This window comes from Camelus ferus, chromosome 13 (genome assembly GCF_009834535.1).
Source record: "Camelus ferus isolate YT-003-E chromosome 13, BCGSAC_Cfer_1.0, whole genome shotgun sequence".
NCBI classification, from domain to species: domain Eukaryota; kingdom Metazoa; phylum Chordata; class Mammalia; order Artiodactyla; family Camelidae; genus Camelus; species Camelus ferus.
The window spans coordinates 55,249,602-55,272,025 of record NC_045708.1 but is presented as its reverse complement, the minus strand read 5'-3'; the positions used below and the strand labels follow the sequence as shown (position 1 = coordinate 55,272,025).

The following is a 22,424-nucleotide window of genomic DNA, read 5'->3' as shown; positions in this document are numbered from 1 at the left end:
ATCTCATTGTGGTTTTGATAAGCATTTCCATGATGATTGGTGGTGTTGAGTATGTTTTCATGTCCCTTTTGGCCAAATGTATGTCTTCTTTGGAAAAATATTAACTAAGAATCTCTGCCCCTTTTTTAGTTGAATTATTTGTTTTTTGCTATTTTTGTATAAGTTGTTTATATATTTTGGATATTAGCCCCTTCTCAGATATATGATTTGCAAATATTTTCTCCCATTCAGTAGATTTCTTTTTTATTTTATTGATGGTTTCCTTTATCGCGCAGAAGCTTTTTAGTGTTACGTAGTCTCACTTGTTCATTTTTGCTTATGTTGCCTTTGCTTTTGATGTCTAGTCAAAAAAACATCACCAAAACTTTTGTCAAGATGCTTTACTGGCAGTGTTTTCTTCTAGGAGATTTATGGTTTCAGGTTTTACATTCAAGTCTTTATTCCATTTTGAGTTAATTTTTGTGTGTGGTATAAGATACTTGTCCAGTTTCATTCCTGGACATGTGTCTGTCCAGTTTTCCCAAAACTATTTATTAAAGAGACTGTTCTTTTCCTACTGTATATTCTTGGCTTGGTTTTTTGTAAATCAATTGACCATATATTTATGAGTTTAATTCTAGGCTGTCTGTTCTGTTCCATTGACCTATGTGATTTTCTTTTTTATTCCAGCACCGTATTATTTTGATTACTGTAGCTTTCAGTATGATTTGAAGTTAGGAAGTGTGGTGCCTCCAGCTTTGTTCTTCTTTCTCAAGATTGTTTAGCCTATTTGGGTTTTTTTGGTAGTTTTATACAAATTTTAAGATTGTTTTATTCATGTGAAAACTGCCACTGAAATTTTGATACAGATTGTGTTGAATCTGTAGATTGCTTTAGGTAATATTAACATTTTAACAATATTAATTATTATAATCCATGAGCACAGAATATCTTTTAATTTATTTATGTATTCTCATATTTCTTTTCAAAATGTCTTATAGTGTTTTCAGTGTACAGATCTTTCTCCTCCTCGGTTATGTGTATTCCTAGCTTTTTTTTTCTTTTTTGATATAATTGTAAGTGGGATTGTTTTCTTAATTTCTCTTTCTGATATTTCATTACTAATGTATAGAAAGATAACATGATTCTGTGTATTGATTTTGTATTTGCAGTGTTACTGACTTTGTTTATTAGTTGTAATAGTTTTTGTGGAGTATTTAGGGTTTTCTATATACAGGCATACTTCATTTTATTGAGTATCACTTTACTGCACTTCACAGATACTGCATTTTTTACAAATTGAAGATTTGTAGTAACCTTGCATTGTCAGATGATGAGGTATTTTACTTAAAATATGTACATTGGTTTTTTTTTTTAGAGATAATGCTTTGCATACTTACTAGATTATATAGTGTAGTGTAAACACTTTCATATGTACTGAGAAACCAGAAAAATTTTGTGACCTGCTTTATTGCAATATTTGCTTTACTGCTGTGTTGTGGAACCAAATCTGCAGAATCTCTGAGGTATGCCTATATAATTACATGTCATCTGTACATGATGACAGTTTTACTTTTTCCCTTCCAATTTGGATGACTTTTATTTTTCATTCTTGTCTAATTGCCCTGACTAGGACTTGTAGCATCCAGTACTACGTTGAGTAAAAGTGACGGGTGTAGGCATCCTTGTCTTATCGCTGCTCTTTGGGGAAAAGGTTTTATATTTTCCCTGTTGAGAATGATGTTAGCTGTGGGCTTGTCATATATGACGTAATAAATTATGTTGAGGTGCATTGTCTCTATACCCAGTTTGTTGAGAGTTTTAATCATAAATGGATGTTGAATTTTGTCAAATGCTTTTTCTGCATCTATTGAGATGATCGTATGATTTTTTTATCCTTTATTTTGTTAATGTGGAGTGTCATGTTAATTGATTCGACCCCTTAATTTTTTTTTTTGAAAAGTTAAATTAGTTTTTTTATTTGGTAGCAGTCTAACATGTGACTGTTAGCTCTGACATAAAGATGTGGAAGGCTGGAGAATTCAGGGCAAAACCCAATAATGCCTTTCTCCTTTGCCAGAGATCTCCCCAGGAAGTTTGCTATGCGTATGTTTCTTAGCTGAGTCATTACTAATCCTGCTTCATAGATGGAAACTTTACATTAAAAGACACTGAAGCCATCTACTTTTCCCTCCAGAAGACGTTTTGAATTATTCCAGAAGGCTTTGTCTGCCCTGGAGAACTTCCAGAATGCATGGGGCTGGAGCCTCCAGTATATCCCGTTGCTACCCTGGTGGCCACTGCCACTGGGGATTTCCACAGTCTCCTGGCTTTGGGAGCTGCAATGTCTACGACAATCAACAGTGATTTGTCTTCCATAAAAATCTTTTTCTTTTTATTTAACTGCTGAACCTAGAATTTTATTTCCTTTTCTCCTTCCTCCCTCAATTACATATTTAGTTATGATACAATAATTACAAGGGAAAGTTTCCCTGCCTATTTCACTGTCACTTCTAGGTACACACTTACTTCGTTTTACACATTGTGTTTATTCTTAGAGGAGTTTCCAGCCAACCAGGTAAATATTTTTCACCTAAACTTTGCTAATGTGGGTTGTGTGATCATGTGCACATGAAATACAGAGAGGGATAACTCAGGGTGAGGGGAAGGAAGAAAAGGAGGATAATTTTTTTATATAAAAAAATTTTAAAGAGTCTTCTTATTACAAAGGGATTTATACTGAATGAAGTATATATGTTTGTATAGTAGTTACAGATGCCTAGTAAATTTTGGTTTACCCCAGATACCATTTGGATAATTAGAAATTCTGTTTTTCCATACTAATGAGAAAGTTGCCATTTGGGGAAATACTGAATTTTAGAAGATATTTAATGTTTTTTTCTTTTTCCATGTAATTCATGGAAAATGGACATTTGTATTTAAAGTTTTGTTATTAATAATATTTCAGATAAAGAGTCTGCCAGATACCAAATTTTGGAGTGGATTGAAGAACCTGAAACTTCTGTATCTTCATGACAATGGGTTTGCAAAGTTAAAGAATGTATGTATGTTATCTGCCTGTCCAAGCCTCATTGCCCTCACTTTGTTTGATTGTCCAGTAAGCCTTAAAAAAGGATATAGACATGTTCTTGTCAACAGTATATGGCCTCTCAAAGCACTGGATCATCATGTGATTTCTGATGAAGAAATAATTCAGAACTGGCATCTTCCTGAAAGGTTTAAAACATGTAACTACCGACTTTTCTTTAACTTCTGCCCAGCTTTGAAAAAGGTAATTGGCTTCATTAGGGTTTCATTTTAAATAAATTTATAAAAGTAAAATTTTAGCTTCTGTATGGAGACAAGCATTTGACAAAATTTAACATCCATTCATTGTATTAAAAAATACTTAGATAAGTAAGTACAGAGGGATCTTCCTCTTTTTTATAGAGAACATCAGCATAAAACCTACAGCTAACATTCTGTTTAATGGTGAAAGACTGAATGCTTTCTCCCTAAGATTGGGAAAAAAGCAAAGCTACTTGCTCTCAATTCTTTTGTCAAAATACTGCTGGAAAGTCTAGCTAGTGCAATAAGGTAAGATAAGAAAAAGAAAAAACTTACAGATAGGAAAAGAAGAAATAAAGCTCTCTATTTGCACATGAAATAATCACCTTTGTGAAAAATCCCAAAGAATCTACCAAAAAAATCTCTTAGAACTAAAAAGTGAGCTTGGCAAGGCCGCAGGATGCCAGGCAAACAGCAACAACAAAAATCAATCATATTTCTGTATACCAGCAATGAATGTATAGTCATCAAAACTAAATACATAGTATCATTTATAGTCACTCAAAAAATGAAATACTTAGATGTAAATCTAATAAAAGATGCACAGAACTAGTATTCTGATTACTGTAAGATACTGATGAAAACATTAAAGATCTAAGTAAGTGAAAAGACATAGCATATTCATGAATTAGAAGACTCAGCATAATAAAGATCTCAATTCTTCCCAAAATGATACCCAGATTTAATGCAATTTGTATCAAAATCTTGCAAGATCTTCTATAGATACAGACAAGATTAGTATAAGCTTTTTATGAAAAGGTAAAGGAACTAGAATGCTAAAACTGTTCTGAAAACTCATGAAGTGAAAAAAAATCAGTTTACCTACCTTTGAGACTTAACCTAGCTACAGTAATCAAGACTAAATGTTATTGGTGAGACACATACACATAGATCAATGGAACAGAATAGAAAACCTAAAAATAGGTACACAGCATATGTCCAGCTGAATTTTGACAAAGGTGTAAAAGTAATCTGATGGGGATATAGCATTTTCAATAAATGTTGCTTGGAGCAATTGGCCATACACACACATAAACACACACAGGTGAGCCTCAGTGTAAGTTTCACAACTCATAAAAATTGACTCAAAATGAATTTTGGAGTTAAATGTAGAACTTTAAATGATAAAACTTTTAGAAAAATAAAATTGAAGGAAATCTTTGGGATCTAGAATGAGGCAAAGAGAGTGGACACTTTAAGCATAGTCTTTAGAAGGAAGAAATGATAAAGTAAACTTCATCAAAATTTTTTAAAAATATGCTCTGTAGAAGACTCTGTTAAGTGAAAGAAAAGATAAGCTCAGAGTCATGGAAATTATTTGGAAGTGAATAATTTAAAAATGATAGTAGGTACTTTGGTGGAATTTTGTGTTTGGGTTTTTCCTCTTGTATTTACTTTTCTTCTCTTCTAAAAGCTTTTATAGTGTTTTATTATGATGACTCTAAATTTTATTTTAAGTTATTTAACGTTACTTGATTCAGATCACTTTTTTCTTTAATTTAAGAAATTGTAGTGTGTTCCAAAAGTGTTTACCAAGTGATCATTAGAAATACTGATTTAAAATAATACAAAATCCTCCGAGCTAGCGTGGGGAGTTTCACATTGAAAGTCACTATTTTGTGTGACTATTAAAGTGAACGTATTACAGATATAATAGACTTTCTGATGGATTAGAAAGGTGAAAACTGCCTGTGTTTTTTATATTTGAAATAAATACTTGTGGGATTAGTACGCTTTAAATTTTTCAAATATGCTTTGAAAATGTGTGCCAAATTAGGACATTATGATGGAAAAAAAATCACAAGCGGAGTAGAAAAACAAAGATTTTAGGGACTAGATATTTAAAGAAAATCATGGGAAAAAAAGAAAGAAAAAATTAAATAAGTGCAAATATATTTAGAATATAAAGTTAATTGGGACTCTCTTTGTGTAATTATGTAGTCTGAATAGAACATAGCTTTAGAATTTTTTATACTACCCTTCCTGTTAGAACACAGAGCACTCATTTCCATATAGGTCTTATTACAAAAGTCCCTACTGTTCTTTTGAAATGCCTCATTATACTTTATTCTAGGATTAGCAATAACCCTATTTTCGTTCCAGGGTTGCAATAGCGAGTGTAGAGTATCAATATTTCATTATTTTACCATCTGTTTTGTTGATTCTTGGTAGTTTTCTGCCTAAGCATATGCTGTTCTTTGTCAAACTTTTACTATAATCCTTCAATTCCTTTTATTGGACTGGAAATATTGGTACTAATTATCTTTTATAGTTAATTTATTAATTTCATTATTTTACATTGTGTTAATTTGGATAAATTCCTTAGTAAATTGCTGTAGACTAATTTTGTAAGTATCAGATAAGGTAGGGTATATAGAAGTCCTGTGTAAACACTAAAACACCGTATCATGTTAGGTATTACTGTAAAACTGTTGACAGTTAACTTTGCTTGGGTGACTTAAATGTTTTAGCCACTGTTAGAAGTGCTTTACAAATATTTTCTCACAACAACTCAATAAGGTTATCTCTTTTTTACAGATAGTGAACAGGGGCAGATGGGTTACTTACCCTAGATCACCTAACTAGCAAGCAGTAGAACTAGAATTTAACCCCAGGCAGTTTTTCTCTAGAGCCATTACTCCTCTGGTGGAGGGAATGCATTACTTTCCCTTAGAGGATACATCTGTTTGTCTTCAGATGTCGAATGGCTTATGGCATTTGTACAAGTTGGCAGTGATATCTTTATTGGTATTTTACAAGATAATTGTTTTAGGACATAAAGCTTAAGTGTTGTCTAGTGGTTACTTGTTCTCTGGCAGGAACACTAACCCTGTCCATAGCTGATGATTATTCTGTTTACCTCTTTAAAGAGAGGAATTATTCATACCTTAGTGAGAAGTAGCACTCTGCTACAGTGTGGGCTTGATGTTTCTCTGCTTGTGAAAACTGTAGCATCTGGTTGGGACCACTTAAACCTAATCATCTAAATTCCCTCCTATGGTCTTCTCTCTCACTTCTTATTTATACACTCAACCTCTCTGCCCCCAAACTACTGTAGGTCGGGAAAAATTTTGTTACTCTAAACACAGACACAATACATATACATACCCACACGTATACTCCCGCCACATACCATGAGCCCAAATGCAGTGAACAACAACAACAACAAAACAAGGTTAAAGGAAATCATACCTGTACTAGAAACCTGTAAAGGAAGAACTTTAAACAAAATAATATTCATAGAAATGCTTCTAGAATCAGTGAAGATTTTTGATATAATGAAGATAAGACTGAATCAAAAGTAGAAACTAGGTCAGCCTGACTTTAAGCTATTATTCCTGATACATAAAACAAAATGACAGACACTAGAGAGAATTCTGAAAATCCCCCTTTTTGTCAAGGGTAATAGTGGACCAGGTGACAGCATCCTTTGCTACAGATCACAGGATACATTTCAAGGAGAGGCCCTAGACCAGCAGGATTACAGTAGCAAACTGGTATGTCTCAGGACTCATCTGTGACAGGACAGTCAGGAGCTTCAGAAAGGCTTATCTCAGCCACATAACTTAAGTGAAGTAGTTGACAAGCTAGTGCAAAAACCTCACTATGAGAAAGCTAACCTTTGACAGAATGACTTCACCAAATTGATAAAAACATTACCTGAAAATGATGAGAAAAATATATAAGACATGGAGATGAGTTCCAGGATATCTACTATAGGTGAATAGGAATTATAAGGAGAGAAAATAAAGCAAATTAAGGAGAAGCAACAATCAAAGAAGTAATGAAAAAAATATTATGTATCTAAGTATGAGAGAAAATCTGTGAAAGAACGACATGTTTTCTTTAAAAATCTTTGAAGTTCAGCTCTTGTCATGGAAAAAAGTTAAAAGTATTTATATTTCAGATGAAATTTTTGAATATGAGAAATCATTAGGGAAGTAGAGATGCTGGCAAGTGTATAGCACATGAAGCAGGGTGAACAGCATTTGCAAAGGCACAGAGGTAGTGCTTGGCACAATCAAATGACAAGAAGTAATTTGGTGTTTAGTGTTCCTGGAGTTTAGAAAACATGTTTAGGTATGTCAGTTGATTCTGGAGACAATAATAAGATTAATATACCAAGGGTGCTATGTGTGATACTAAGAAGTTAGGATGGTATTTTGCAAGGTCTGGGGAAAATATTTAAGGGTTTATATGACCTGATTTTCATTCTAGAAAAATAATCCTCTGTTCTAATTTTGGAGTGGAGGGAAATTAAGGAGGAGTCTATAATTTGGCCCTAGTTTATAAGAGCTGATTTAATAAATTGGTAGAGGGTATATATTATAGGGAACAGATTGAAGAGATATTTATTTGATAGAATTTAGTGATTTGTTGGGTAGAAAGGGGAAGAGAGAAAGAGGAATGTGAGCCTATTACTTGGTTGACAAGGTAGAGAATAATTTTAACAACTTGTGCATCTAATGCAGTATTAAGTGTGGAGTGAGGATGCTTTCAAATGGGTGAAATAATTACGTTTTTGACATGTAAGTTGATAGATGGAAGTAGAAGTTCATTTTATAGGTTTGTCATCTAAGAGATAATTCTTGCCAGAATATATAACTATGGCTAATCAGCATATGTGAGATATTGTAGATGTGGCAAGGAAGGTGATCATTCAAGGAGACTTAGCAAAGAGGTGAAAAAGGAAGAGAACCTAAATTATACTATATTTAAATGGTTTCCAGAAGAAGAGGAACCAGGAAAACAGACTGAGAAATAAAAATCAAAAAGGTGAAAAACATTAGTGTATTATTACAGCCAAACAAGGGTTGAGTTACTGGACCAGACTGACATTGCCAAATCAAACTTGGAGACCAAATATGACAGTGTGTAAGTAGCTGTTACTTACGGAAGTAATAAATAGTTAATTGATACTTGAATGCCAGTAACAGACTAGATAGTTTACTTAGTGGTAGAGATATGGAAAAAAGAAAAAGTTGTTAAACTTAGTGAGTTTATGTTGCAGTGGGAAAGATAGACCAATAATTGCACTATGGCATAAGCTTGTCAAATAAAAATGCAGGTAAGGATATAGTAAGGAGAGACTTTAATTTGAAAGGATTATTACCAGGGAGGGAAAAAGGGGAATTGAAATAGGCAAAAGGACACCATTGCCTTAGGGAGAATGCTCTAATCCTTAAGATCTGCAAACATCTTAAAGGTTAGGCAAAAAGGATTTTTCTTTTATAGAAGGGAGTAAACAGACTAGAAAGACCTAGTTTGGCCAAGCAGGATGAAGGCAATTGGCATGATCTGACAACAGATCGAGAATATTTTATGCTGAGAGTAGACTATTTCAGGATGGGCTGTTAAGGAAAGGCTGCATGCTAGGTCAGTCTGAAGGGGGGCCAGAGTTCAGGGTACTAGGTAAAGAAAAGAACCTTAACTAAAGATGGTTAACAAATGTTTTGTTCTGATTGCTCAGTGGGGAAAAAGCAGTTCAACTAATCATTAATAGGCAAAGAATGGGAATTTAGAGTCTGTGTCAGGGCCTTGTCAAAGATAAACAAGAGGGGCATCCTTGGGTAAATCTAAGTAATTTGGCAGATGGGTTCTTCTTTTCAGTAAACCATTCCTGAAACAAAGGGATAAGGAGATTTCTTAACTTTCAATGTTCCCCTGGTTCACAGGGCTCAGGTAAAATTCAATATTGTCAAGTGTGACAAAAAAGTTATTATACAGGATAATATTGTAGAAGGATATTGAACTCAGATCAATGTGAGAAAGGTTTTTTTGGAGGAAAGAGCTGAGCTTCGAAAAGACTAAGATAGTGGGACAAGTAATTGAGAAGGGTCAAGAAACTGGAATGACATCTATAAAAAGCATTGAGATTTGATTATCAGGTAATTTTCAGAAATGCAAATGGTTGAATATTGCTAAAGTGGAAGGTATTATATATATGGTGAAGGGAGATGACTTTAAGAAGGTAAGAAGGACCTAGAGCAGGGATTTTGCATTCCAAGTCAAGAAATTTGTAGTTGATCTTTCAATGGTGTACCAGTGAAGTATATTAAGAAAGGATGCCATATGATAAGATTTGCATTTTGAAAAGTTTGCTCTAGCAATACTGCATACTGTGGTTTGGAGGGAGTAGGGAATAGGGATTATTTCAGATATCAGGGCATTTTTAGATGTTAGAGAAATGATAAGGACATACAATAAAGCAATGGTAGAGAACAGAAGAAGAGGGAGAGGTCAGATGTTTCGGATGTTGAATATGCTGGATCTAGCAACATTTGGGTATGAAGAAGCATGAGAGAAAGAGAGCCTGGCTTGGTTTAGGGTTTGTGGGTTAGGTTAGAGTGGGCAGAAGCACATTCACTAAGAGCATATGAGAAAGCAGGTTAGGGAGAAAGACTCATGTTTGGGCAAGTCGAGTTTACAAGCATACTTCATTTTACTATGCTTCACTTTATTTTACTTCGCAGATAATGCATTGATCACATATTGAAGCTTTGTGGCAACCATGTTTTGAGCAAGTCTGTAAGTGCCATTTTTTTCAACAGCATTTACTGACTTCATGTCTCTGTTGCATTTTGGTAATTCTCACAATATTTCAAACTTTTTCATTATTTTATTTGTTACGAGGAGTTGTGATCAGTGGTTTTTGATGTTACTATTGTACAAAGATTACAGCTCAGAAGACTCAGATTATGATTAGCAATTAGCAATTTTTAGAAATAAAGTATTTTTTTACATTAAAGTGTGTAGTTTTTTAAGGCATAGTACTATTGCACACTTTATAGACTACATTATAGTGTAAACGTAATTTTTATATACACTGGGAAGCCAAAAAATGGAGAAAATCTTTACAGTGTCACATTAAGCAGGGTATAGATAGGTCTTTAAAAAGTCCAGAATTAAACAAGAGTTATAGGACACTAGGAGGAGTGGTGTACAGAGGCCAAGGGAAGTGTTTCGAGGAGGAATGTCCAATGATAATTTTGTAAGGAAAGTATTAGGTAAGGTGGTAGGGGTAGAAGTCAGTGGAATGAAATACAGAAAGGGAAAAGGTGGGGGCAGCAAATGTGGAATTCTGTTTTCAAGAATTTGGGCTCTTAATAAAAGTTAGATACAAAGGATGGAGGGTTGGGTTGTGTGTGATTATTTGTGTGTATGTATTTTACAGATGGGTGAGACTACATCATATTTATAGGTAAAGGACAGGGACATTAGTGGGGAAGTAACTGAAAACAGGGATATGATGGAGAGCCACCTTGGATGGGAAAAGAGATACCTCTCATTTTAATATTGAGTGCAGTATAGATATGAATATAGTTAGATGGGAATATAGTTAAATGTAGGGAATGAAGGAGAATTAGTTGATGAAGTTCAGACTTGATAGCCCTATTTTCTCTGTGAAAAGAAAGCAAGATGTTTCGGGGGTCTTTAGTGAAAAGACTTGAGTATGGAGAATAGTACTGAAGGTTTGTAATAGCTCCTGTTGGAATGGGAAGCAAGCCAGGGGCAAGTAAAGAATTTGATAATTAGCGATAAATATTTACAGGAATAAATCTGAAATCTTACGAATCTATACTTTGTGATTTTTATTTCCTAGCAGTACATAGATAATTAAGTGTATGAGCAGAAAAGTTATATATACATATATATATATATATATATATATATATATATATATATATATATTTTAACATAATATGTTTGGTAGTTTTCAGAGTAGGTGTCTTACAGACAATATAAATATTAGGCTTTTAATGTGTAATCCTTACATTCAAAACATAACTAAAGTGGCTTTATTTCTAATCAGTCAAATAAACAATAGGATATGGGGAGTCTGTGATTCCAAATCTAAAAATTCAAAGGAACAATAATCTTGGAGATAATTTATTTAAAGTCAGTACAGAATATCTTTCCTCATAGGAATGTGCTGTGTTCCAAAAAAAAGTGTCCAACATTCTAGTTAAGATGTAGTAGAATTTTGAATTGCTGTTCATTGTTCTGTAAATCTAACATACCTCAGTTTCCTGTATGGTGATCCGCAAAATATTTTTAGAATTTCATTGGATGTCTGTTCATGCCACTACCTTTCAGCGATACATGATTATGGGCAAAATTTTATACCTATGATAACAGATTGGGTGAAGAATCTAGAATGGAGAAAGTTATCCTCGTTGATCTTGCATTTTGTGTAGAGAATTGAAATTACTTGGTACTACTAATTCTTGATCTTCTGGTATAATAAAAATAGATAAGAAAATGTATTTATTATTTAACTGTTACATCCATAAGGCACCTGTGAATGTTTTAATAGTTTATACTGTCAGACTACCAAGTTAAAATGTCTTTTGGAAATACTTTCATGAACAATAAATATTAAATATATTTTCTTTATATAGGGATCAGCCTATGAAGATGAAATTAATAATATCAAACATATTATTTCAAAAATTAATGAAATTCTGGCTCATAACTCACCAGTTTTGATTGTTCAAAGATGGATACGTGGTTTCTTAGTTAGAAAAAAAATGAGGTATGTTTTATTTTCTTCACTGTTTGAATATTAAAAGATGATAAAACATTGATAAAAAGACATTTCTCTAATAATATGTAGTTTTGTATTTCCTACCAAATGGCATTTTATAGGGTATTTAATCTAGTTTTAAGGAAAACATCAGACTCTCTAGTAACATAATATTAGCATAATTAAAACTGATTCTCTTGTTTTTCCTTTTAAATTGACCATATAAATAACTAGTCAATAAAGCTTTTATTGATCATTGAGTAATTTTGACAGTTTTTTAAAATTAAACTTTAAGAACATTAGTCAAGAATGTGTATTGAATTTCTCTCATGTAAGAGGATGTAATAGAAATATGTCATGTACTATATAATAGGATACCATAGGAATACAAACCATGAGAGAGAGAGAGATAGATGAATAGATTTTGTGTTGTTTGAATGTGAAGATAATTTTTCCAAAACATCTGCTACCACATCAATCTACATGATCTTTTGATTAGTTGCTTTTTCTTCTCTCTTGTTCCTTGCATTCCTTTCCAGTAGCTGATATTTTACAGATAGAGGAAAACTTTTCCTATAAGTATCTCTCAACATTGTACTTGGGGAGATAAGATACTCTGTCATCTATCTGTATTAGTCATGCAAAACATCAAACATATGTAAAATTAAATAAACTTTCTCATACAGCTTATTCTCAGGTGCTAAATGATATAGTTCAGAAGATAGAAGTAGAACTGTAGGTACGATTAAATAGATTTGGAGTTGGGCAGTATATACATCCCCAGAGAAAGAAAGATTAGGAAGTTTCACTGAAATAATATTCAACATTCTGTGGCAGAGAGAATGTTCTTCTGTTTAGCCTGCATGTGCCAAATCTTAGATGGCAATAGCCCTGGTAAAGAGAGGTAAGTATGAAGGATAAGTGTAAAACTTACCGTAGTATAGTGCCTGCAGCGTCTGAGGGTGAGGTTCCGTATACTTTTAAAGCCAAGTCAAGTGTGAAAGAGAGTGGATTAATCAGTGGGGAAAAGTAAAATGATTTGGAATAAAAGATGTGAAAAGAATCAGGAAATTGCTAACAGATACATGTTTACTTAAAATATTATTTTTATCTCATGTATTCCACTTAAATTTAGTATGCATTTTATATGAAATAGACATCTTTTAAAGGAACTTGTCTTTAGTTTATGTCCCTGAGATTGAGTTTTTCTCTCAAGGCACATAGCACCTGGCAAATGTGGATATTATATTCTTATTAGCAGCTTAATAATAATAAAATCATTATTATTGTTGTTATATCTTGTGCTCTCTGCATTATTCGATTTGTGAGAAATTTACTCTTTCCTTGGATTTCTTGCTTGCTTCTAATTACAGTTACAACAGCAAGCACAGAGTAATCTTTCAAAAATGTAAATCTAATTTTATTCACCAACTTGAAATCCTCCAGTTGCTCCCAGTTTACTTAGAGCAAACTGTTGGGATATTTACCCCTACAAGGTGCATCACATACTTTAATTATCATAAACACTTACAATTCTGTATTGTGGTTATCTGTATAATTATTTATGTCTCTAAATGTAACGCTTATTCTGTATTTGTCTGAATACAGCAGAGTTTTTGAGTTTGTCCTGTATTTTCCATTTTCAAGATGAAGCATTAAGAATTTAAACTTGGTTGAGTGGTTGGGATGTGTACCCAGTGGCAGACAGCTATTATGTGTTGGACATTTGTGGTCATTTATAGAGATGAAACTGTATATGTTAAATCTATGAATGTCAGATTCCTTTGTTTAACATATCCCAAATTCTGTGTTCTTTTTACTTTTCTTTTTATAGCCCTGGAAACAGCAATTTTCCAAAGAACCCTAGTCTTTTTAGTATGTAATGGTGTGTAGGAACCAAGATCTTGGGACTAAATGTGTTCACTGCTACTGGAGTGTAATGGTTCGTAGGCTAGTTCAGCAGACAGAATAGAAAATGGATTATTTTTCCTATTATGAATTCATATTGATACCTCTAATGCTAATCCAATGTTGAAGGTTATTCACTGCCTTCTTTTTTCTACATTGTACTTTCCTTCTACCATGTGAATTCTGGTGGCCAACTTTATCAATAATTTTACATACGTAGCTTAATCCTAATAGATACAAAATAGTTTCGGGATTGCTATACATAAACTAATATCAACAACAAACATTTAATGAGATTAAATTGTGTTGCAGGATTTTTTGTTTTTAGACTGGAGATATATAGTTAAAAATAAAATTGTTGCATGGGTACTTAGTTTAATCGGAATATCGTAGTTCCTCATCTGTTGATTTTATTTCTTTTTAATTTTTAAAATCTTTCTTGTTTTAATCTTCTATTTTTTCTTGGGTTATTTTCTGTTCTGTTCATTACAATTGTGTTCCTTCTAGCTCAGTATTTATTTGTAAAATGAGTTTTAAAATTCTGATTTGGAGTTCTGTGATTGCATTTCTAATTTGTCTAATTCTAGTTTATGTGGTCTTGTATGCCCTTTATCATTTTCTTGGTACCTTTTAGTTCATTAAAAAAAAAAGACATTATTTTATTTTAGTGCAGTTTAAGTTACACAACAAAATTAAGCAAACAGTACAGAGATTTCCATTATACTTCCAGCCCCTACCCATGCATGGCCTCCCCTCTTAGAAACATCCCCCACTAGAGTGGTACATTTTTGTTTTTAATTGATGAGCTTACATTGGCACATCATAATCACCAAAGTCCATAGTTTACATTACAGTAAACTCTTGGTATTGAACATTCTGTGGGTTTGGACAGATGTATAATAATGACATATAACCATCACTATGGAACCATTGTTTATTTTCACTGCCCCTCCAAATCCTCAGTCCTCTGCTTATTCATTCCTCTGACCCTGGCAATCACTGATCTTTTTATTGTCTCCATAGTTTTGCCTATTTCAGAATGTTTTATAGTTAGAATCAACAGTATGTAGCTTTTACAGATTGGTTTCTGTCACTTAGTTGCATGGATGTAAGATTCTCCCATGTATTTTCTTGGGTTGATAAGCTAATTTTTTTTAGAGCTGGAAAGTATTACGTTGTCTGGATGTATCAGTTTCTTTATTTATTTGCCTATTGAAGGACATTTTGGTTACTTCCAAATTTTAGCAGTTGTGAATAAGCTGCTGTAAACATCCAGGTGCAGATTTTTGTGTGGATATGTTTTCAGCACTTTTAGATAAATACCAAGGAGCATAATTGCTGATACGTATGGTAAGAATTTGTTTAGTTTTATAAGAAACTACCAAACTGTCTTCCACAGTGTTATATCATTTGCATACCCACCAGCAATGAATGAGAGTTCCTGTTGCTCCACACCCTCAACAGCAAATTTGGGTATTATTATTCCAAATTTTGGCCATTCTAATAGATGTGTAGTATTTTCTTATTGTTGATTTGATTTGTATTTCACTGATAATATAATGTGAAACATCTTTGCATATGCTTATTTACCATCTGTATACCTTTTTGGTGCGGTGTCTGTTAGGGCATTTGGCCCTTTTTAAAATTGGGTTCTTTGTTTTCTTATTGAGTTTTAAGGGTTCTTTGTATGTTTTAGATAACAGTCCTTTTTTAGGTGTGTCTTTTGCAAATAATTTCTCCTAGTTTGTAGCTCATCTTCTCATTCTCCTAACTTTGTTTTTGCAGAGTAGAAGTTTTTAATTTTAATAAAGCCAAGTTTATCAATTCTTTCTTCGTAGGTTATAGCTTTGGTGTTCTATCTAAAAAGTCATCACCATACCCAAGGTCATCTAGGTTTTCTCCTAGATGTTACCTTATCTTTCAGGAGTTTTATAGTTTTGCATTTTACATTTAGGTCATTTTGACATAATTTTCATGAAGGGAATAAGTTCTATCTCTAGATTTTCTCTTTCTTTCTTTCTTTTTTGGCACACGGATATCTCAGCATCATTGGTTGAAAATATTGTCTTTGCTCCATTGTACCTTTGCTCCTTTGTCAAAGATCAGTTGACTGTATTTATGTGTATTTTTGAGTTCTCTATTATGTTTTATTTATACATATACATTTTATTGAAGTATAGTCAGTTTACAATGTTGTGTCAATTTCTGGTGTACAGCACAATTCTTCAGTAATACATGAACATACATATATTTGCTTTCATATTCTTTTTCACCAATAAGTTACTACAAGATCTTAAATATAGTTCCCTGTGCTATTCAGGATAAACTTGTTGTTTATCAGATTTTATGAGAATCCTACTGTATTTCGAAGTGAGAGACACTCTGCCAGAGTTCAGTAGGTGTTCTGTGCCATTCAGTGGGCTTGTAGATGTAATTCTTAGTGTATTTGTGGGAGAGGGCAAGCTGTGAGTCTCTCTATTCCACCATCTTGGCTCAACCCCTATTCTGTTTTGTTTATCTGTCTATTCTTTTGTCAATACCATACTGTCTTGATTACTATAGCTTTATAGAAATCTTGAAATTGGGCATTATCTCAGTCGTGTACTTTATTTTTTTTCCCTTCAATATTATGTTAGCTATTCTGGGTATTTTACCTCTCATTTGAAACTTTAGAATCAGTTTGTCAATATCCACACAGTAACTTGCTGATATTTTGATTGGTCTTGCATTGAATTTATATATAAGTTGGGAAGAACTGACATCTTGTCTTTACCAAATCTTTCTACCTATGAACATCGAATAGCTCTTATCTATTTAGTATTTCTTTGATTTTCTTCATCAGAGTTTTGTATGTAGTTTTCCTTAAATAGATCTTGTATATATTTTGTTAGATTTGTATGTAAATATTTCATTTTGGGGGGTGCTAATGTACATGGTATTGTTTTTTTAACTTTTTCATTGCTGGCATTTAGGAAAATCATTGACTTTTGTGTCTTAACTTTGTATCTTACAACATCGCTGTAATGGCTTATTAGTGCCAGGAGGTTTTTTTTTTTGGTCAGTTCTTTCATATTTTCTAAATAGTCAATCATGTCATTTGTGAACAGACTTTTTTTCCCTTTCCTTCCTAATCTGTATAGATTTAATTTCCTTTTCTTGTTTTACTTCATTAGCTAGAACTTCCCATACAGTGATGAATAGGAGTAGTGACATTTTTGCCTTGGACCTCATTTTAGTGGGAGAGTTTCTAGTTTATCACAATTAGGTATGTTAGCTGTAGATTTTTGGTAAATATTTTTTTTATCAAGTTGAGGAAATTCTCTTCAATTCCTAGTTTTCTGAGAGTTTCTGTAATGAATAGGTGTTGGATTTTGTCAAATGATTTGTTTCTATACCTATTGATAAAATTATGTGATTTTTCTTTTTTAGCCTATTGATGTGATGGATTACATTAATTGATTTCTGAATGTTTAACCACTCTTGAATACCAGGGATAAACCTCTTTTGTTTATGGAGTATGGTTCTTTTTATATATTGTTGGATTTGATTTGTCAATATTTTGTTCAAGATTTTTACACCTATATTATGTAGTTTTCTTTTTGTTTAATTATCATCGTCTAGTTTTCATATTGGTGTAGATGGCCTCATAGAATGAGATAGGAAGTATTCCCTTTGCTTCTATCCTCTGAAATAGATTTTAGAGAATTCATATAATTTCTCTTTAAATTTTAGTAGAATTCACCAATGAGGCCTTTTAGGCCTGGTGCTTTATGTTTTGTAAAGTTATTGATTTGATTTCTTTAATAGATATTGCCTTATTAAGTTAGTCTCTTTATTCTTTTGTGAGTTGTGGCAGATTGTGTCTTTCCAGGAATTTGTCCGTTTCATCTAGGTTATAAAAAATCTGTGGGCTTAGAGTTGTTCATAGTACTACTTTATTATCCTTTTAATACCTGTCAGACTTGTGGTTGTTGTCCCTTGTCTCATTTCTGGTATGAATCATTTGTATTCTCTGTCTTTCTCTCTTTTTTAAATTAGTTACCCTGGCTGGAGGTTTATCAATTTTATTGATTTTTTCAAAGAACCAGCTTTTAATTTTATGCATATTCTCTATTAATTTCCTGTTTTCAATTTCATTGCTTTCTGCTCTAATTTTTATTATTTTATTGTACTTTGGGTTTAATTTGCTTTTCTTTTCCTAGTTTCCTAAGGTGGAAGTTGAAGTTATTGCTTTTACATCTTTCTTCTTTTGCAATATATGCATTAAATGCTATACATTTCTCTTTAAGTACTGCCTTTTCTGCATCCAACAGACTTTGTTAGGTTGTATTTTCATTTCAGTTAGTTCAAAATATTTTAAAATTTCTCGAGGTTTTTTTTTTTGACCCATACATTATTAAATGACTATAACTCAATTAAAAACATGTTTAAAAAGAAAAAAAATGTATTGTCTAACCTCCATGTATTTTGAGATTTTTCGGCTATCTTTCTGTTATTAATGTTTAGTTTCATTCTGTTGTGTTCTGAGGCAGATGTTGTATTATTCTATTTTTAAGTTGGTTAAGGTGCATTTTTGGCCTAGAATATGGTCTGTTTTGCTGAATGTTACATGTACGCCTAAGATGAATATTCTACTATTATTGGATGGAATTGTCTGTAGATGTCAATTATATCCAGTTGATTGATGGTACTGTATACTTCAACTATGTCTTTTACTGATTTTCTGCCTGCTAGATGTTTATTTCAGATAGATGGTTGTTCAAGTCTTCAGTTATAGTAGATTCATCCATTTCCCTTTGCAGTTCTGTTAGTTTTTGCCTCACTTAGTTTCACACTCTTGTTACTGGGTATATACACATTTAGGATTGTTATCTTACTGGAAAACTTTATTAGTATGTAATACTTTTCTTAATCTTTGAAGACTTTCTTTGAAGTTTTTTCTGTCTGAAATGAATATAGCTACTGCTGCTTTCTTTTGATTAGTGTTAGCATGGTATAAATTTCTTCATCATTCTACTTTTAATCTATATGTGTCTTTATATTTTAAATGGTTTTCTAGCAGACAACATGTAGTTGGGCTTTTCTAAAAAATACACTGACAGTTTCTGCCTTCATTTATTTTTTGGTAAGTCAAAAATCATCAATTTATTTTTTTTGAAGTATGACACATACATACAGAAAAGGAATAATTACAAATGTATAGCTTGTTAATTTTTATAAAGTGAACACATAAGGGAATCACAACATTAATTTAGAAAAAGTATGAGTCTCTGTCATGTCTTTGCCCCTTTATTCCCCATTGTAAAGCTAATCATTTTGACTGTATTCAATCAGAACCAGATTCCTTTTGCCTGTTTTGAACAGTATATAAAAAGAAACATAAATATACATATATGTATATACTCCTTTATATTTGATTTCTTTTTCTCAGCATTAGGCACACCATATTGCAGTGTGTGGCAGTAGTTTGTTCCTTTTCATTGCTTCAATGTATTTATCCATTTCACTCTTGATGGACATTGGGTTGTTTCCCACTAATGCCTGTTATGAATAGTATAATGTCATGAATATTGTTCCATATGTCTTTCAGGATGCATAGGCACACATTCTTGTTGGGAATTTACATAGGGATGAAATCATTGTATCATAATGATTATACATATATATATTCAGCTATATATATATATATATATTCAGCTTTAACACTGATTGCTCTCAAGAGTTTCCCAGAGTTGTTCTAGTTCATATTTTTGCAAGAAATGTGTTAACATTGCAATGGCTCTAAATCCTCACCCACACATGATAGTGTGTACTTCATTTTAGCAATTCTGGTGGGTGATATATCATTGTAGATTTAACTTGTGTTTTCCTGGTGGTGGATGATGAACCTTTTTGTATATTTGTTGGCCATTGGATGTTGTCTTTTGTGAAGGACCTGTTCAAGTCTTTGGCTATTTTAAAAATTGGGTTTCATAAAAATGATTTATAGAAATTCTTCATGTATTTGATACTGGATACAAATCTTTTTTTTTTAGATGGATCCAAATATCTATCTATCTACCTACCTACCTACCTACCTATCTATCACAATTGTCTCCTGCCACTCTGTGACTTACCTTTCTGAGGTGATTATATTTTATTCTTCAGTTTGTTAATGTAGTATATCACATAGTTTGATTTGCAGATATTGAGCCATCATTGCATTCCTGGGATAAATCCCACTTGATCATAGTATATGATCCTTTTAACGTATAGTTGACTTTGGTTTCCGAAAGTTTAGTTGAGGATTTTGTATTTGTGTTCATCAGTGATATTGGCCTGTAATTTTCCTTTTTTTTATGGTGTACTTGTCTGGTTTTGATATCAGGGTGATACTGGTCTTGTAGAATTATTTCAGAAGCATTCTTTCCACTTCAGTTTTTTGGAATAGTTTGAGAAGAGTAAGTATTAACCCTTCTTTAAATGTTTAATAGACTTCATCTGTGAAGCCACTGGGTCTTGGACTTCTGGATGTTGGAAGTTCTTTTTTCTTAATGATTTGGTTTCATTACTGGTAATTAATCAGTTCATATGTTCTATTTCTTTCTTACTCAGTTAGGAGAATATACATTTCTAGGAAATTACCCATTTCTTCTAGGTTGTTCTCTTTACTTGTGTATAATTGCTTGAGGTGAGGTAATGTTTTGTGATCCTTTTTATTTCTGGGGTTGTTGGTTGTAACTTCTCTTTCATTCATGATTTTATTTAGGCTCTTTCACTTTTTTTCTTGATGAGACTGGCTGAAAATTTGTCAGTTTTATTTATCTTTTTGAAGAACCAGCTCTTAGTTCATTGATCTTCTCTGTTGTCTTTTTACTCTCTATTTCATCTATTTCCAATCTGATCTGATTGTTTCTTTTCTGCTGCTACCTTTGGGTTTTACTTATTCTTTTTTCCAGGTGTAAACTTAGATTGTTTACTTGAGGTTTTTCTTGTTTCCTGACTTGGCTTGTATTGCTAAAAACTTTTCTCTTAAGATTACTTTTGCTGAATGCCATAGATATTGGATTATTGTGTTTTCGTTTTCATTTGTCTCTAGGTATTTTTGATTTTCTCTAATTTCTTCAGTGACGCATTGGTTGTTTAGTAGCATATTGTTTAGCTTCCACGTGTTTGTTTTTTATATTTTTTTTTCTTATAGTTGATTTGTAGTTTCATACCTTTGTGATCAGGAAAGATGCTTGATATGATTTTACTCTTCTTAAATTTACTGAGACTCCTTTGTAGCCTAACATGTGATCTATCCTGAAGAATATTTCACATGCACTTTAAAAGAATGTGTAAACTGTTGCTTTTGGTTGTAATGTTTTATATCTATCTATATCTGTATCTATATCTGTATCTCCAAATGGTCTAGTATGTCCTTTAAGGCTAATGTTTCCTTGTTGCTTTTTTGTCTGCATGATTTGCCACTGATGTATGCCACTGGATTGTTACAGTTCCCTACAGTTATTGTGCTATTGTCAATTTCTCCATTATGCTTGTTAAAAATACTTTATGTAGTTAGGTGCTCATATGTTGGGTGCAAGAGGATATAATGAGTGTTGGATTGATCCCTTTATCATTATGCAATGTCCTTCTTTATCTTTTGTTACAGTCTTTGTTTTAAAGTCTATTTTGTTTGATACAAGTATTGCTACTCTAGCTTTCTTTTCATTTTCATTTGCATGGAATAACTTTTTCCATCTTCTCATTTTTAGTCTGTGTGTGTCTTCAGATCTGAAGTGAGTCTCTTGTAGGTAGCATATAGATGGCTCTTGTTTTTTTTATTCATTCAGCCACTCTTTCTTTTGATTGGAGCATTTAGTCCATTTATATTTAAAGCAGTTATTGATAGGTATGTACTTATTTCCATTTTGTTAGTTGTTTTTTTTGGTTTTGGCTGTTCCGTAGTACCTTTTTGTTTCTTTCTTCTTTGCTCTCTTCCCTTATGATTTGATGACTTAAATCTTTATAGTTATGTTTGGATTCCTTTATCTTATGTTGTGTGTGAATTTATTACAAGTTTTTTGTGGTTACCGTGTGGTTCATATATAACAAACTGTATACGTGATTTTTTTAAGTTGATTATCTCTTATAAGTTCAAACAAATTCTAGCAACCTTGTATTTTTACTCCATTATGTTTAATGTTTTTACATCATATTTTATATCTTTTTGTTTTGTGTATCCCTTAATCTCTTAATCTGGATATAGATCATTTCACTACTTTGCTTTTTTAACTTTCCTACTAGCTTTGTAAATGCTTAATCTACTACTTTTCCTGCATGCTTCCCTTACCAATGACGTTTTTCCTTCCATAAGTTTTATATTTTTAGTTTTGATTTTTTTCCTTAGATAAGTCTCTTTAACATTTCTTATAAAGCTCGTTTAATATGGCTGAACTCTTTTAGCTTTTGCTTGTGTGTAAAACTCTTTAATTCTCCTTCAGATCTGAATGATAGCCTTGACAGGTAGAGTATTATTGGTTATAGATTTTTTTTTTCCATCACTTTGACTATATTGTGCTACCTCCTTCTGACCTGCAAAGTTTTTGCTAAAAAGTCAACTAAGTCTTGTGGGAGTTCCCTTGTGCATCACTAGTTGCTTTTCTCTTGCTGCTTTTTGAATTATCTCTTCATTTTT

The 22,424-nt window shown here is 32.5% G+C and overlaps 1 protein-coding gene across 1 annotated transcript in view; it reads left to right on the top strand.

The window, feature by feature from the left end:
* The window catches only part of LRRIQ3 (leucine rich repeats and IQ motif containing 3), a 131,453-nt gene that overhangs the window by 11,683 nt on the left and 97,346 nt on the right, over positions 1–22,424 (top strand). The window contains exons 3-4 of the mRNA XM_006178318.3: positions 2,948–3,271; positions 11,730–11,863. Of these exons, the coding sequence (XP_006178380.2) occupies positions 2,948–3,271; positions 11,730–11,863 (458 nt within the window). The remainder of the gene's footprint in view (positions 1–2,947; positions 3,272–11,729; positions 11,864–22,424) is intronic.